The following is a 17535-nucleotide window of genomic DNA, read 5'->3' as shown; positions in this document are numbered from 1 at the left end:
TTTAAAAAAAAAAAATCCTGCCAGTAGCATATGAGTAAAATACATAAAGCATTTAGTTCTCAGTAAATGGCAGCTATCTTTGAAGTCTTACTCCCTCTCGCACAATTAACTCTATTTTTCTCCCTTCCAATAACCTTTCTTAGCAACAGCACCTACATCATTAAATTATAATGTATATTTACATGTATTTTTCCCTCAAGTTTCCTAGAGTCCCTTTAAAGGCAGAAACATATTTTTTTCTTTTTTTTTTTTTGAGACGGAGTATTGCTGTGTCGCCCAGGCTGGAGTGCATTGGCACAGTCTAGGCTCACTTCAACTTCCGCCTCCCAGTTTCAAGCGATTTTCCTGCCTCAGCCTCCTGAGTAGCTGGGGTTACAGGCCCACACCACCACATCTGGCTAACTTTTGTATTTTTAGTAGAGACGGGTTTTCACCATGTTGGCCAGGCTGGTCTCAAACCCCTGACCTCGTGATCCACCTGACTCGGTTTCCCAAAATGCTGGGATTACAGGCACGAGCCACCGTGCCCAGCCCAGAAACAGAGATTTTTAAATCCTGTCTAAAAATCTAACATCTAGGGGCACAGTGTCTGACCTAGAGGATATTCCCTAAATATTAGCATGAATAAATAAGGTTCAAGGCAGTACACAGGGTATGGAAAGCAGTTTAGAAAGCAATCCTAGCTTCTGATGCTCTTTGGCTCTCCAAGTTTGGCAATATTACCATTAAGAGAGGAGAGATCCCATGAGGATGGGGATCCAGCAGTTCAATATTTGCCTGTAGGTCATCCTCTTTATGGCTCATCTGAGCCATATTGAAATCACAGCCTGGCATGCCCCTTGCTGCTTCATCTCTTCTACTGCTTCTTGCCAAAAACTATTGTGTGTTTAGAGATCATGCACCCGTCTCATTTTCAGCACAAGCCAAGCAGACTGTTCAGGGATGTTGACCAATGGCTGAGCAACAGGAAGAAAGATAAGATTCGAAGCTGGTTCACATGAGGAAAGGTCTAAGAAACAAGGGAGCTGACATTCTGACCAGCTGGTGGGGAAAATTGTTCCCAGAATGTTCCCAATGGCTTCACAGAACAACACACACCAAATAAAATTCAGCAGACCTGCCTAATAGTTCTAACTATCCATCAGAAGAAGAGCTTCTTCGGAGGTGGATGGTCCCTCTCTAGAAGTTGAACAATTTCTCAGCAGGAAACCTGTGGAGGGGATTTCTGCAGGGACCGTGGGCTAAACTTGAGGAATCATTGAGGTTTCCTCCAACCCTGAGAGAACAGTCAATCTGTTAGAATTTATTTCTGAGAAAACAAAATGCAGATGACTAGGAGGACTTTCTCCTGGAGGACGTCCATGTCCCTTTTCATTTGTTATTCATTCATTCATTCAATTAACTTGCCAAGTAATTGTTAATGTGTTGTGTGGTAGCCACTTTAGGCTCCAGGTGGTAAAGACTGAAGGAGTCCTCAAGGAGGAAGGAAGGGCATGTTAGAATTATGATGGGGCTTTTTCAAACTGCACCTGTGTTTTGCTCACTGCTTCCATTCTGATAAGTTTCCAGCAGGGTCTGCGGCAGGCAGGGATGTCTATAGTTCTCCACACAAACAATGTCAAGCCAGGAGATTCTGGCATAACCCACTTCCCGGAACTTAGGAATTTTTAGGAAGCAGACATGTAGAGGTTGAGAAAGTTCCCGTGTGATTCTGTTAGCGAGTTCCTGACTTCCCTAACACTCTCATTTTACAAAGGGAGGAAGACCTGAGATCTTCACAGATGCATAGGACGTGGCATCCAACTTCTGGGATTTGGACGTGGTTGTATCATACAGCAAGAGTGCTGGCCTTAGAGCCCTTCCATTAAAAACAAGATTGGAGTATTTTGAGAAATTGCTTTATGGAAGGAAAACACCTATTTCATTACAGCTTGAACCTACTTGTGTACTTTAATGAAACACTTATACAGAGACTGTATCTCCATTCTACAAATGACATGAGAGTTAGTTTAGTTTTTTACATTTGTCCTCATCTGTGACCTGCCCATTTCTTTCATTGCCTAAATTGCATGTTTTCAGATAGCCTCAGGAAAACTTGGGAAGTTGGGCCCTGAGAGGATTTCAAGCCCTCCACGTGAGCTAAGTGTGGTGCTTCCAGTCAGTTCTTCTGGGGAAATGCCTTGAGCGTTCCCAGGTGTGGGGATGCAGAAGGGAATGGACCAGGAGGACATCAGGAGTGGAGATGGGAGGACAAAGAAACCCAGTGCAGGATCCTGCCAGGGAGATTCTGGACTTAGGTTTACGGGTCCCTCTGTAGGGCTTTGCTCTAAATAAGGCATTAGAGTTAAGCGATTTTGTACTTTAAATGGGCTGAGATCCATAGAACCATGGATCTGATAATTCCACTTTATTAAAAAAGAAAATGATCTCAGTTCATTTAATTTTTATTACATACCTTATACATTAAATTTTAAAGAAAGGATATATACATGTTATATTTTTAAGTAACTCATTAACTTCTAATTGAATTCTAATAGTTGAGACTATGTTATTGGCCTCCAGAAGAATGAGCAAAGCCCCTTTCCTCGCCTCCAACCACTCCTTCCCTGATCCTTCTGTAAAAGCTGATCTCATGGCTGAGTATCTACTACATGGCTATTTTCTAAAGGTGGTTTCAAAGGGGATAGAGGTCATGGTATACAAGCATGGTTTCTAACTTTTCCTCTCCCCAAGACTGAGAAGTAAGAGAGTAGGGTCTCACAGCAGCCTCTCTCTCTCCCTCTCTCTCCCTCACCTTCTTTTTGCTTCTTTCTCTCTCTCTCCTAATGTTCTGTGTTCTCATGGAACAGTTTCTGTCAGCTTAGAGTTACGCGTAAATGGTAAACCTACCTTCTCTTGCTGTCTGTCACTCGGATTCCTTTCCTCTGGTGCTGACAAGCATGCCTTATTCTCTCAATGCTGCGGTAAACATTGAGAATTAAATTTGGCCTTGCGAATCACTAAACCAATGGGGAGCTCTCTTCCCAGCTTTGCATTCAGTGATGCCACCTTGGTGGCTTAAATTGGCCATGGATGGAATATTCCTACCATAGAAGCCAGCAAACCCTGTCTATCAAAGCTTTTTTTCTTCCTGAGAGCTACGTCACCAGCAAGATGATTGATCTGGACTTAACCCCAAGTGTGTGTGTGTGTGTGTGTGTGTGTGTGTGTGTGTGTGTGTGTATGTAAGTGTGCATATGTGTATGTGTGTGTGTGTGTGTGTGTATGGTATGTGTGTGTATGTGTGTGTGTGTCTGTGTGTGTGTGTGTGTGTGTATGTGTATGTGTGTATGTGTGTATGTGTGTGTGTATGGTGTGTGTGTATGTGTATGTGTGTGTGTGTGTATGTGTATGTGTGTGCGTGTGTGTATGTGTGTGTATGTGTGTATGTATGTTGTGTGTGTATGTGTGTGGTGTGTGTATGTGTGTGTGTTGTATGTGTGTTATGTGTTGTGTGTATGTCTGTGTTATGTGTGTTGTGTGTGTGTTGTGTGTGTGTATGTATGTGTATGTGTGTATGTGCGTTATGTGTGTATGTGTATATATGTGTATGTGTGTGTGTTGTGTGTTGTGTTGTGTGTGTTGTGTTGTGTGTGTTGTGTATGTGTATGTGCGTTATATGTGTATGTGTATGTGTGTGTATGTGTATGTGTGTGTGTGTGTGTTGTGTGTTGTGTTGTGTGTATGTGTGTTGTGTGTGTTGTGTGTGTATGTGTGTATGTGTGTGTTGTGTGTGTGTGTGTGTGTGTGGGTGGGTGGCGGGGGGTGGTGCAGGGGGGCTGGGAGAGAGTCCTTCTATTTCTGCTGCCAGGAAGTCATTTATTCCTTTTATTTTCTGGAGCCTGAACAAAAGGGACAGAAGCAGGGTGGGTGGGCTGAGTAAAAAAGAAGGTAAAGAGATGCTCAACTGATAAATGGTCTTAATAGGAAGACTACTTTTCTAGTTGAGGAATCAGGTAGGTTTTTTATTTTTATTTTTTCCAGTATGGGCTCACTTTTGTGGTGTAAAAGAATTACCTCGAGTGTCTTTTGACCTGTCTGGGACAGGCACCGAGATGGAAGTTTGAGTTCAGTTCGTGACAGGTGAAGCTAAGGAACATGGAACTGCTGGGACAGTTTACTTACTCTCTTCCGGATCCCTTCTCACCATTTCTCTCCAGGGTAAAGTTATTTCTCCTGATATTCAGATATGCTTTCACTACTGAAAAGTGAGAGCTATGTAAATCTGCATTTTCTCTCTTTCCCTGGCTGCTAGGGAGCCCATAGAAAAAGTTTGCATGTAAACTCTGTAGCTTTTCATCATCAGACATTCTTGTGTATCCCCCTTCATTTCTCACTGTACGCACTTGCTTTTTAATGAAAGCAAGCTCAAATTCACTAGGAAATTGGTAAGATATTACTCAACCATCCATCACACTTAATTTTTTAAAGGTCTTGGTCTTACCCTAAAAAATGAAATGAAAAAATCTTCCATATTCTACTTATTCTCTTTTCGCCCCCCAAATAACATAAATATGGACTATAAGTAGATTATCTGCTCCATTCTTCATATTTGGAAAATGATACTCTTGTCTTGCTTATTAGATTGTCAAGTTCTATATTGTGTGGATCAGATTTTATTATTATTATTTTTTTGTGTGTGTGTGTGTGTGTGACCAAGTCTCACTCTGTTGCCCAGGCTGGAGTGCAGTGGTATGATCTCAGCTCACTGCAACCTCCACCTCCCAGGTCCAAGCAATTCTCCTGCCTCAGCCTCCTGAGTAGCTGGGACTATAGGCACAGGCCACCACACCTGCCTAATTTTTGTACTTTTAGTAGAGATGAAGTTTTACCATGTTGGCCAGGCTTGTCTCGAACTCTTGACCTCAGGTCACCTGCCTTGGCCTCCCAAAGTGCTGGGATTACAGCTGTAATCCCGGGCGAGCCACTGCGTCTGGCCATGGATCAGATTTAACTTTGATTATGTACAATGTTTACTAAAGTTTGGCGCTTGATAAATAAGAAAAAAACATGAGGTAGCTGCACTGACCGGAAATCGTTCCTGCGAAGTGGTAACCCAGGCAGAGTATGTCTACATCTATCATCTAGAATTCTTAAATGTCCTAGATAAATCATTTAAATGTCTTGTATTTAGTGCTATTAAACCTATATATTTTCATGACTTTAAAAACTGTTTTGTGTGTCAATTTTTTGAGCATTACATCTGAAATCTTACATAATAATACCATTTCTTTTTTCTTTTTTTGAGACCGTCTCTCCTGTCGCCCAGGCTGGAGAGCAGTGGCGGGATCTCGGCTCACTGCAAACTCTGCCTCCCGGGTTCATGCTCTTCTCCTGCCTCAGCCTCCCAAGTAGCTGAGACTACAGGCACCGCCACCACGCCCGGCTAATTTTTTGTATTTTTAGTAGAGACAGGGTTTTGCCATGTTCACCAGGATGGTCTCGATCTCCTGACCTTGTGATCGGCCTCCCAAAGTGCTGGGATTACAGGCATGAGCCACCACGCCCAGCCAATAATACCATTTCTAAGGCATTTTGCAATATTGTCCTAGTCCAGATGTCTGGTTCATTTTTCACAGTGTCTGACAGAGGAAAAACTTATAACAGATTAGTAACTCTTAGACTTGGTGTGAGAATTATGGGGGTTGCTTGCTAAAAATGCGTATCTTCTAAGTACCCCTTGCTCCTATAGAATTATCAGAATTACGAGGGTGGAGCTTAAAACCTATATTTTAAAGTATCAGATTACTTCTTAGCTTGAGAATAGGTGTTTCTGGCTGACTGTAAAGGTTAAGCAGACACTCTCTCTAAAAATGGGTGAGAAATAAAGGTGATTATAAGATTCTGGAGAAGACTTGTAATGATTTCCTTTCAGATTTGCCAGGATTCATCATTTCAAATAATAGCTGAAGAAAGCAGGGACTCTGTATATCTGTGAGTTAATAATAACATAAGCATTTCCTAATTTACGTGCATCTATAGGTACCAATCTCACGATTGTGACACATTTTTGCCTCTTTCTCACTAGTCAGTGTCTCTGGGACAATGACTAAACCTTTATTTTTAGATCCTTAGTTCCTTACAAAGTACCTATTTGTTAGTTAAAAAAATCAATGAATATATTAGCGTATTTATTTACTCTAGAAATATCTATTGAGCTCCTACCGAGAATCAGGCACTGTTCTAGGTGCTGCAGATATAGTGGTGAATAACACAACTAACTGAGCAAGCAAAATCCTCATCTCCAGGGCTGTTTCTTCAGAGTAAAATGCAATCATAGTATTGTCTTTCTGCCTCTCCGAGGATTTGGAGGATGACTAAGCTGACATTTAGGGAATGACTCAAGATTTTTTTTTAAGAAAGGAAAAATAAAAAGACAACACAAAGATGATTGCTATAGAAGCCTGAGATAAAAGATCAAATTTTATATGATTGCACTGTTCTTTTAGTCTTTGTAAAAATAAGTTTGCCTAAGAAGAGAACAATTTAGAATATCTCTGCTGCCAGTAAATGAACTTGGACTATATCGAGCTGATGAAGCATTATGTTGACAATGCACTGATGATAACTGATTTGATACTTCATTTTCTGTTGGCAGAGTTTACTCTTAAGGCGTATAGCAAGAGTCCTACCTGACCTCTTGCTCCTCACTGGTCAGACCCAATCCAAATGTCTGATGGATGTCAGAGCAGGAGTTACTGTCTTCTAGCAACCTAGGAGGTAGTCAGGATAGGAACCACACTTCAGTTCATAGCACTCAACAAATCAGTGTTTTTCCCTATATCCTGACTTAGGGGTGACAAAACATTGTACTCACCCAACTTTCTGAAACTGCTTCTCCAGGTTGTTCCAAACATACCTGATTTTCTGCACTTGGATGCATCGCAGCTGGGATGATAAATGTGATAGAACAGGTGTCATTCATAACATAAAGCTCATCGGGAGAGGGGAGTGATGTTCAATGCAGGATGCAGGTCCCCTTGTGGGTGCCTCCCTCCCTCCTTCCCTTCCTCCCTTCCTCCCTCCCTTCCTTCCTTTTTGACAGGGTCTCACTCTGTCACCCAGGTTAGAGTGCAGTGGCATGATGACCACCCACTGTAGCCTTGACCTCCCAGGCTCAATCAATCCTCCTGCCTCAACCTCCTGAGTAGCTGGGACTACAGGCATGCACCACCACACTTAGCTAGTTTTTTACTCTTATTTTTAATAGAGATGAGGTTTTGCCATGTTTCCCAGGCTGGGCTCAAACTCCTGGGCTCAAGGGATCCACCCACATTGGCCTCCCAAAAGTGCTGGGATTACAGACATGAACCACCATGCCCAGCCAGTCTCACTTTCTTTGATACATAGCTGTCATTCCCATTCCAAAAGTGTGATATTCAGAATTTTCATCTAATAAACAGTTATGCTTTCTCTGCAAACATGCATAACACTGTACTCTTCAAGTAACTTACTTTTAATTCTGGCTTTATTAAGGCTTGGTTTATGATAGAATGGCAGTCAGCCACCAAGGATTCTTCCCACTTCTTGCTTACAGGAAACTTCAGTGTGGATAAGTAGAGGCAGAATACCTTCTTCCTCATATATCGTTGAAATTTGTCCTGGAAAAAGACAATCCAGTTCATGAAATTCTCAAGTGTTATTCAATAAGATGCTCAATCAACCAAATACCTACCAAGTGCTAAACAAGCGGTTTTCAAAGTTTGGTACAAAACTTTGACCCAAATAAGAGCATCAGCTTTATCTCAGAACTTACTAGAAATGCAAATTCTCAGCCCCACTTCAGATCTACTGAATTAAAAACTCTGGGTGGGGCCAGCAGCCCTTGTTTCAATGAGCCCTCCAGATGATTCTGATATGCACTAAAATTTGATAACCACTGTGCTAGAAAATAAAAGGAAAGATAATATTTTTCAGGAAAGCCTTCTCTCCAGAAAATAGTTTCTAGCTATATCAAAGTGACATCTAGGTGTTTAACATGTGTAATATCCTCCAAAATACGTATTTTTGAAAACCTGAATGACCATTCGCATGTTATGGTCTCTAAAAGCTGTTAACACTGACAGCCACTGACCATGGAATGGCGAAGAGCACCCCCTGTTGGCCTGATGGGGTCGCAATTTCCCCAAGCTGAAGCGGAAGAAATGCTCTTCACTCCTGGGTCAAAATGAGAGAGAGCAAATGGATTGCAGAGATAACGTTGCCATCTCCTGTTCTGATCTATGGAAACTCTTTAAATAGAGGAAATCTACCCTCTGAAATATAATACCAGCCAGAGTTGTGCCACAGAGGCAATACAGAAGACACGGTCACGGCATTCGAAATAGAAAACAGAAGGGCACGCACTGTTGTCCTCAGCAAAACAGTGTCTGCTTCTCGCAAGGGGCATGGGATGCAGCTGGCCCACACTCTCCACTGGGGTCTCCAGTAGAACAGCAGCAGAAGGACCCCACAGGTCAGCACGGATGCGACAAGGCAGAGGGCTTTGCGTACACTGTGGTCCCGGTAACCAAACACCTCCTAGAGAATCAATTTAAAAGATCACTCTGTTTTTCTTTTTTTCACATAAACATATTGTTTTCTTTCAATAAACCAAACTTTAGATGAAGGAATATTGCTTGGGAGAGAAATCTGGTTGTAGGTGGTTAAATCAAGTTGACTGCTTGCAGCTGTCCGCTGATCAAATCAAAAAGGAAGGACTTATTTTACTACCCTGGTATATGGAACTAAAACATTAAATGGAAAGAGTATGGAAGAGGCAGATTTGTTTTATTCTATATATTCATAAGAGTCACCTCAGATTTTTATAAAATACTTCATGTTTTGAGGCAGATTTATTTTTTTTAGGCATTAGGTATTTTAAAAATTGTTAATATGCATTTGTTGTAGGAAGGTGATAAAATTATGACAGATGTGATCTACACTCACACATCTAGCTTTATCCATTCAGCTTTGTCTTATAATAACATGATTGAGGACGATTGAAAGTTTGAATAAATGTACTATTTTCTAGAACAGTATGATGATATAAATTAAGGAATTACCTGTGGACAAGAAAGACTTTCAAAAAGCAGCTTATGTTTATTTACCCCGATAGTAATACGCTAAAATATTTGGACTTTTACTAGTAGGTGAGTTGATATTTGTCATAAACTGAATAAAGATTTGAGATTTGATTCTAGAAGGAAAAATTGCCAAACGATAGATTTGCTTATTCAAAGCCAATTTCTAGTTCCCAACTTCAACAGTGACATTTCATGGCATTGTTTTTTTAATTTGAAAAACCAAATTTTCAGTGCATTTTGAAGCCCCTGAGGGATGCTGATTATGAATAAGATCTCTACTATCCTATTATTTTAGGTTCTGCTGTTGTTGTTTTTGTGCTTTTTAAAAATATGACTGAACTCTGAATTTTCAGGTCCAGATCACAGGACTATAATGTCGAGAAACTTAGTTTTTAGTAAGTGTCTAGAGCACTTTTGATGAGGGAATATCCTGCATTTTGTGCAGTTTAGATCATGCTGTAAAAAATCTCTTAAGATTTTTCCACTGACCCTCAACACTCTCATCCACCTGAGAAAAAAGTTCATTAAGTTCAGTGAGGCAGCCACTCTATTTTGAGATTATTCAAATAAGGTTTAAATTAGAAATATGCATTCACTCTGCTTTTAAGCATGTTTTCAATTGGTTCTCCTCTTTCTCTTTCTGTTCCCCCGATTCTATAAACCTACTTTAGTTTTATTTGTGAATTATAGTTTTATTAGGACCAAATAAAATGTATATGCCACTTTACGTATTATGTCATAAATATACATTCTTTTACCAAGAGTTATTTACAAGGGCTTACTGCCAAAGTCAAAGTGTGTGCAAAAATAGAAGCAGAGCAATTTGGAATCTTAGTCTAGCTTGTAGATGAAATGAGCTCATTCATAAATAACTTTCTCTTTTTCTATTTATATGCAGTAATGGCAATGAAAATCATAATTCTGGTACCCCTTCAGTTCTCTTCTACACAATGTTTTTAAATTAAAAAACAAACTCACAGTGCTAGCAAGACTACAATGAAAGCACTACCCCTATATAGTGCCAATAGCCTTGTGAACTGGAATAATTTTTTTAGGAAAAGTAAGGTACCAAATTGTATCAAGAATTGTAAAGATATTTCTACTCTCTGAATCAGTAATTCTTCATTTGAAAATATGCCCTAATGAAATAACATCTAAATGAGATAGTTTTGCATATACAATGTTCAGTGCAGCATTATCTGTAATAGCAAAATCACTGGGAAAACCAAATGATAGCTAATGGTTCAGTAAGCTGTGAAACATCAAAGCAATGGACTATGGTAGAGCCCTTAACAACAAAATATATAATGCTAATGTAGAAACCTGGGGCATACTGTGATATAATGTAAAATGGAGAAAAGAACAAAGAACAAGCAGAATAAATGGAAAACAAGTAGCAACATTATGAAATTTAACCCAACTATATTAGTAATTACATTAAATGCATATGGCCTTAATACTATGATTAAAAGCAAAGATTATTAGACTAGATAATAAAAGGCCTATTGTATGCTATTTACAGGAGACACACTTTAAACATAAAGAAGTGGATATGTTAAAAAAGAAAAAGAAAGGGAAAATATACCATGCAAAAAGTAGAAGAAAGCTGATATTGCTGTATTATTATCACACAAATTATATTTAAGGATAGTTAAGGAAAAAATACTATGAGAGAAAAGGAAGGATATTTCATAAGCTAAAAGATCAATTCAACAGGAGAACATAACAATCCCAATTTTTGCACTCTAAAAAACATAGTTTCAAAATTTATAAAGCAAAATTGATAGAATTTAAATCTATTCTCATCATTGGAGATTTTAGCGCAACCCCCTCTCAACAACCAACAGAATAAGCAGACAAAACATTCCGTAGGAATACAGGAAGCCTGAACAACTCCACTAGCTACATTGATCTAATTGACAAATATAGAAAATTACAGCCAACAACTGCAGAATTCAAATATTTTTCAAGTACACATAAAATACTTACCTAAATTGAGCATATTCTCAGACATAAAGTATAATGACATTATAATTAAACTAGAAATTTAAAACAGAATAACTTAAAAATTCCCAAATATTTGGAAAGTAAACAACATATTTTGAAATAATACATGTAAGTCAAATAAAAAATTACAATAAACATTATGAAATCTTTTGAACTGAATGAAAATGAAAATTGAGAAATAAAAATTCATGGAATGGAATTAAGACAATTCTTAGAGAAATTTACAGCTTTAGATGCATATCTTAGTAAAGAAAAAAAGTTTGAAATCAATAAACTAAGCTTCCAACTCAAGTTATAGAAAAAAAGCAAATTAAACGCCCAAAAAGGAAAAAATTACAAAGATGAGTGCAGAAATAAGACAGAAAGTAGAAATACAACACAATACAATAGAGAAAAACAGCAAAGCCAAATGGGTACCCTGAAAAGATTAATAACATTGATAAACTCATCAATAAATACAAATATTTTATGTTTATTACAGAAAATTAATGTACATTTTAAAAGCTCCCTGCAAAGAAATCTTCAAGCTCAGAGAACTTGTGGTTCCTTTGAAATATTTATGATAGAAATGATACTATTATTTTACAAACCTCTTTATAAGTAGAAGAGATGAAAATTCCCCCAGTTTGTTTTATGAAGCTATAGCATGCTCAGACACCAAACTCTGATAAATATGTGGCAAGCAAGGAAAATTACAGGCTAAGCCCTGTCATGAACATAGATAAAATAATTCTAAAATAGATTATCTAACTAAATCAGTGATATATTAAAAGTTTAGTACATCACTACCAAATAATGTTTGTCCTAGAAATGCAAGGATTTAAAAATCAATCAGTGTACTTTGCCATTCCATGTACTTTAATATTCAGAAGGAAACTCAGAAGGCCATCTCAATAGATAAAGACTTATACAGTTCTACACCAATACATGATTTAAAAAATTCTCAACAAATTAAAAATAGATGACAACATCTTTAAGCAACATCATGTGTAATGATGAAATATTGAATATTTTCCCACTGCCACAACCAAAATGAGATTGTCAATGATCACTACTCATATTTATCAGTATAGTATTAGTAGTCTTAACCAATGCAATGCAAGAAAGGAAAAGAAAGAAAGAAAGAGAGAGAGAGAGAGAGGGAGGGAGGGAGGGAGGGAGGGAGGAGGGAGGGAAGGAAGGGAAAGGAAATAACAATTGAAAACAAAAACTAAACTATGTGCAGATAACGTGCTATATACATAAAAATATCCAAAAGAATATACAAAGTATAAGAGTTAATAAGTGAATTTATTCAGATTGCTGAACACTAGGTCAATGTAGGAAAACCAATTGTATTTGTATACATTAGTAACAAACAATTTGAAAATTAACTAAATACCTTCAAATAATACCTTCAATAATAAATAATACCTTCAAAGAAAGAAATCAATTACCTTATAATAATTCTAACAAAGTTGTACAAGACATCTAAACTGAAAAGTGCATATGATCACTAAGAGAAAGTAAAGACGAATAAATGAAGAGCTGTATTAAGTTTGGGGATTAGCCATTAGTAATCCAATTTAAAATCTCTTCAGACTTCTCTGTGTGTGTGGTAATTGACAACTTGATTCTAAAGTTGGAATGGAAATGCAAAGGATGTAGGATAGTCAAGACAATTTTTGAAATGAATAAATGTGGAATAATTATGCCACCAGGAGTGAGGGCTTACCACAGAGCCACAGGAATTAAGAAAATGAGGTATACACACAAGTATAAACAAAAACAGCAACAAAACAAAGTCCAAAAAGAGACTCAAACATATTTCTTCACTTGCGAGAAAGGAGCCACTGCAATCTGTCGGGGAAAGGGTGATTTGCTCAACAAATAGTGACAGAGCAGAACGAACATTGCTGGAAAATAAATGAGTACAACACCCCCGCCCCACCCCACCCCACCCCACTGATTTATACCATATACAAAAATGCATCTGACATGGCACAAATATGTAAATGTGACAACTGAAACAATAAATCATCTGAAAGAAACCATAGGATGAATTATTTTATGAACCTCAAGTAGGCAAATGTTTCTTAAACAGAAAATTTAAAAAAAAAGACAAAGCAAATGTATTTGACTTTGTTAAAATTAAAACCTTCTGGTTGGGCTCAGTGGCTTATACCTGTAATCCTAGCGCTTTGGGAAGCTGAGGCTGGAGGATTGCTTGAGTCCAGGAGTTCAAGACCAGTCTGAGCAACATAGAAAGACGCTGTCTCTACATGTTTTTTTTTTTTTTTAATTAGCCAGCAATGGTGGTGCACACCTGTCGTTCCAGTTCCTCAGGAGGCAGAGGTGGGAGGGTCGCTTGAGCCCAGGGGTTCAGGGCTTTGGTGAGCCATAATTGCGCCGCTTCCACTCAGCCCGGGCAACAGTCAGACCCTGTCTCTACTGTTTCTAAGTTTTCTAAAAATATATAGAAATGAATGTTTAAAATAAAGAAAAGTAAAGGTTCAGTTGATTAAAAGGTCTCTGAAGAGGCCGGGCATGGTGACTCACACTGTAATCCCGGCACACTGGGAGGCCAAGACGGGAGGATCGTTTGAGCCCAGGAATTCAAGGTTAACTTGGGCAACATAGTGAGACCACATCTCGACAAAAATTAAAAAATGAAAAAATTAGCCAGGCACAGTGACACACACCTGTAGTCCCAGCTATTCACAAGGCTGAGGCAGGAGGATACCCAGAGCCCAGGAGTTCAAGATGGTAGTGAGTTGTATTTGTGTCACTGCACTCCAGGCTGGGTGACAGAACAAGACCTGTCTCCTCCCACAAAAAAAAGTCTCTGGAGAAAATAGATAGATAGACAGACAGACGGATGTAGATATAGATAATGTTATATCTATATATGAAAAGGACTCATATTTAAGATATATAAAAACCTATTACAAATCAATTAAAAATATATAAAATGGGCAAATGACTTGAATAGATATCTTACACAAGAGAATTTCCAAAGAGATTATAATAGTCAACAACCTGTTCAATATCATAAATCATTAGGAAATATAAAATAAAGCTACAGTGATATGTCACAGTCTAGAATAGCTAAAATAATCCTAAAATGAAACAAAGTTGGAAGATTTACACAACCATATTTGAGAACTTACTCTGAAGTTGCACAATGACACAATGATATAACCACAGAATAGCTAAAATTAGAAAGACTGAACATATAAAGTGTTGGTAAAGATAGGAAGCAGCTGAACTGTCATATGTTGAGAGTGTGAACTGGGTATACACATTTTAAAAAACTGTGTTGTTAACGATATGACTATGAGTGAATAACTCCCCTCTTAGATTTTTGCACAAGAGAAATGAATGTATGTCTCCCAAAATATTTGTACAAGATTCAGATATACTTTATGCATAAGAGCACGAAACTGGAAACAATCTGAAGGTCCACAAACACGAGAAAGATAATTTTGTGTTTTCATACAATGTAATAAATACTACAACGCAATAAAACATAATGAACCTCTGATGCACACATCAGCATGGATGAATTTCACAGATCTATTGAGCAAATGGAGTACCATAAAGCAATACTATTCTATCCTATTCTATTCATAGGAAGTTCAAAAATGAGCAAAATTGATTAAGGATAGAAGTAATTGAATTGTACACTTAAGATCTCTGTACTTTATTGACACCACTTTACTTACACATGTCAGCAGAGGGTTAAAAAAGAAAGAAAAAGTGAGGTGAGTTTATTACTCTGTTCCAAGCAGACAGAAAGTACTTTAATTACTTTAATTGGGATAGATTGGGAAAGAGAAAACAGCAGCACAATTTGAGAAATTAATGAAAGAAGAAAGGGCCAAAGAAGAAATTTACATGGGAAATAGAGGGTTTGTTGACAGTAACCACCTCCTGGTGTGGATGATTGGTAAGAGTTGACTTTCACTGAAGCAAAAGTAAAATCAGATCCCTAATAAAGAATATAGGTGAATATAGGTGAAGAGGTTTCTGTGAAAGATGCTGCATATGACTGGGGATACCTCAATATCAAAATGTCAGTAAAATTTTTTCTCTTTCAGTTAGCAAGAAGACAAAAACACAGAAAGGAGAGACAGAGAGAGGAGGAAGAAAAAAAAAGAAAGAAAGAACCCAAATTTACATTCCCACCAGTACAGTCACGATGGAGAACAGTATGGAGGTTCCTTAAAAAACTGAAAATAGAATTAACATACGATCCAGCAACCTCACTGTTGGATATGTATCCAAAAGAAAGGAAATAAATATATTAAAGAGATATCTTCACTCCTATGTTTATTATAGTCCTATTCACAGTTGCCAACATATGGAATCAACCTGTGTCCATCAATGGATGAGTAGATAAAGAAATGTGTATTTACATATACACAATGGAGTATTATCCAGCCTTTACAGGGTACATGTGGTATTTCGATACAAGCATACAATATGCAATGATCAAATCTTGGTAATTGGGGTATCTATCCCCTCAAGCAGTTATCATTTCTTTGTGTTAGAAACACTCCAATTTCATTCTGTTATTTTGAACCCTTAACCATCCTCTTTTTAATCTCCCTTCTGCCTACTACCCTTCCCAGCTTCTGGTAACTGACAGTCTACTCTCTATCTCCATGAATTCAATTTTTTTTCTAGCTTCCATGGATTAGTGAGAACATGCAATATTTGTCTTTCTAGGCCTGACATATTTCACTCAACATAATATCCTCCAGTTCTAGCCATGTTTTTGCAAATGACAGGATTTCATTCTTTTATTTTAAAAATGTTATATCATAAAAAAGAAAAAAGAGAAGGAAAGAAGAAAGAAGCTTGTAAATGTCAGAGTAACTTTCTGGAATGTGTGGTTCCTTGAACAAAGATGAATAGAAACAATGTTTTTGCTTCTTTGATACACTGGCCTCATAAACCTCGGTAAAACTCCTTTCTAGATCGTTTCTCAGTTTTCCCAGAGGTGTGTGGCTGGGTATGGGACTTGAGATTTTTAAAGAATCACTGCTTTATCTGGTATTCTTTTAATCAAATACTTTCAATCAGCTTGTTAATGTTTAGAGTGATTACAGTTTATTACAGTGTATTAGTCCATTCTCACACTGCTATAAAGATACTACCTGTGACTGGGTAATTTATAAAGGAAAGAGGTTTAATTTACTCACAGTTCCACACGGGCTGGGGAGGCCTCAGGAAACTTACAATCATGGTGGAAGGGGAAGCAGGGCATGTCTTACATGGCGGCAGGTGAGAGAAAGAGCAAAGAGGGAAGTGCCAGACACCAAACCACCAGATCTCGTGAGCACTCACCCACTATCATAACAGCATGTGGGAAACCACCCCCATGATCCAATCACCTCCCACCCAGTCCCTCCCTTGACATGTGGGGATTACAATTCGAGATCAGATTTGGGTGGGGACACAGCCAAACTACGTCATACAGTATATGTTTTCATCTTGACCAACTAATCAAAAGGAAAATTAGATTGTATAAATGATTATTCTTCTGATGTAGTCAGAGCCACTCAGATTTTTTCTGAATATTTACACACCCCCAGTAAAATCCACTAAGAAATTCAGGGTAGAGGAGAGAGCCAGGAGCAATGTTTGTACAATAAAAGGAAAATAAACAGTAGCCAGAGGTGTTGTTAATGTAAAGATACTGGAAATAGGATGAAAGTGTCTGAATCTCAAACCCACTATACATGGTTCCTTGTGAGTTTTGCCACTTAGTACCTGTGAGCTCAGGATTTAATTTCTCTAAGTCTCGGTTTCCATCTCTGTACTTAGAGGAATATTAATAGCATACACGTGGAAAAGCAGTGAGGCTTAAAGAGAGGTGTAAGGTGTTGAGAGAAAAAGCAGCTCAATGATAACAGGTGATGATAGGTTCAGTCACAGGAGGAAAGAGATGACTTTCAGCTTTTAGTTGCAATATAGCGGATCAAGACTGGTAATAGAAACAGCCTGTGTTCCATGAGGCCAGGAACCCAGATCTGCCACCTATTAGTGAGTTGAATAGCACAGAAATTGTGCCCATCTTCACACAGACTTGATTTGTATTCTGTCTAAACAGTGGTGTTCCTTCACATTTTTGTTTCCTATAGAATTCTGAAAGAGGTACCACAGCCCAAAAAGTCTTTTTCTAGGCCCAGAATACAAAGGAAGCAATCTGGATTAGGAATAACAGTGAAATATGCATGCACTTTTTCACAGAGGTTATTGCTGTAAATCGCAACTTAGAGCCAGACTTTCCTTCCAGGTCTGACACCAGAACCTCTTTTCTTTATACCCTACCCCACTGCCTTCTAGAAGCTCTTGCTTCTGTCCTTTGCTCCACTATTTACCAGCTGTGATTTAAACTTGCTGAACTTCGGATTTTTCATGTGAAAATGTGGCTGCT

The 17535-nt window shown here is 38.2% G+C and overlaps 1 protein-coding gene across 1 annotated transcript in view; it reads right to left on the bottom strand.

Moving 5' to 3' along the window:
- Positions 1–17535, bottom strand: part of ATP13A5 (ATPase 13A5) — a 115273-nt gene that overhangs the window by 86508 nt on the left and 11230 nt on the right. Inside the window, exons 2-5 of the mRNA XM_001095224.5 lie at positions 8386–8559; positions 7494–7640; positions 6857–6927; positions 6672–6752 (exon numbers count right to left, since the gene is read on the bottom strand). Coding sequence (XP_001095224.3) covers positions 6672–6752; positions 6857–6927; positions 7494–7640; positions 8386–8559 — 473 coding nt within the window. The remainder of the gene's footprint in view (positions 1–6671; positions 6753–6856; positions 6928–7493; positions 7641–8385; positions 8560–17535) is intronic.

The sequence above is a fragment of the Macaca mulatta genome, chromosome 2 (assembly GCF_049350105.2).
Source record: "Macaca mulatta isolate MMU2019108-1 chromosome 2, T2T-MMU8v2.0, whole genome shotgun sequence".
NCBI lineage: Eukaryota > Metazoa > Chordata > Mammalia > Primates > Cercopithecidae > Macaca > Macaca mulatta.
This window is presented reverse-complemented; position numbering and strand designations above follow the sequence as displayed.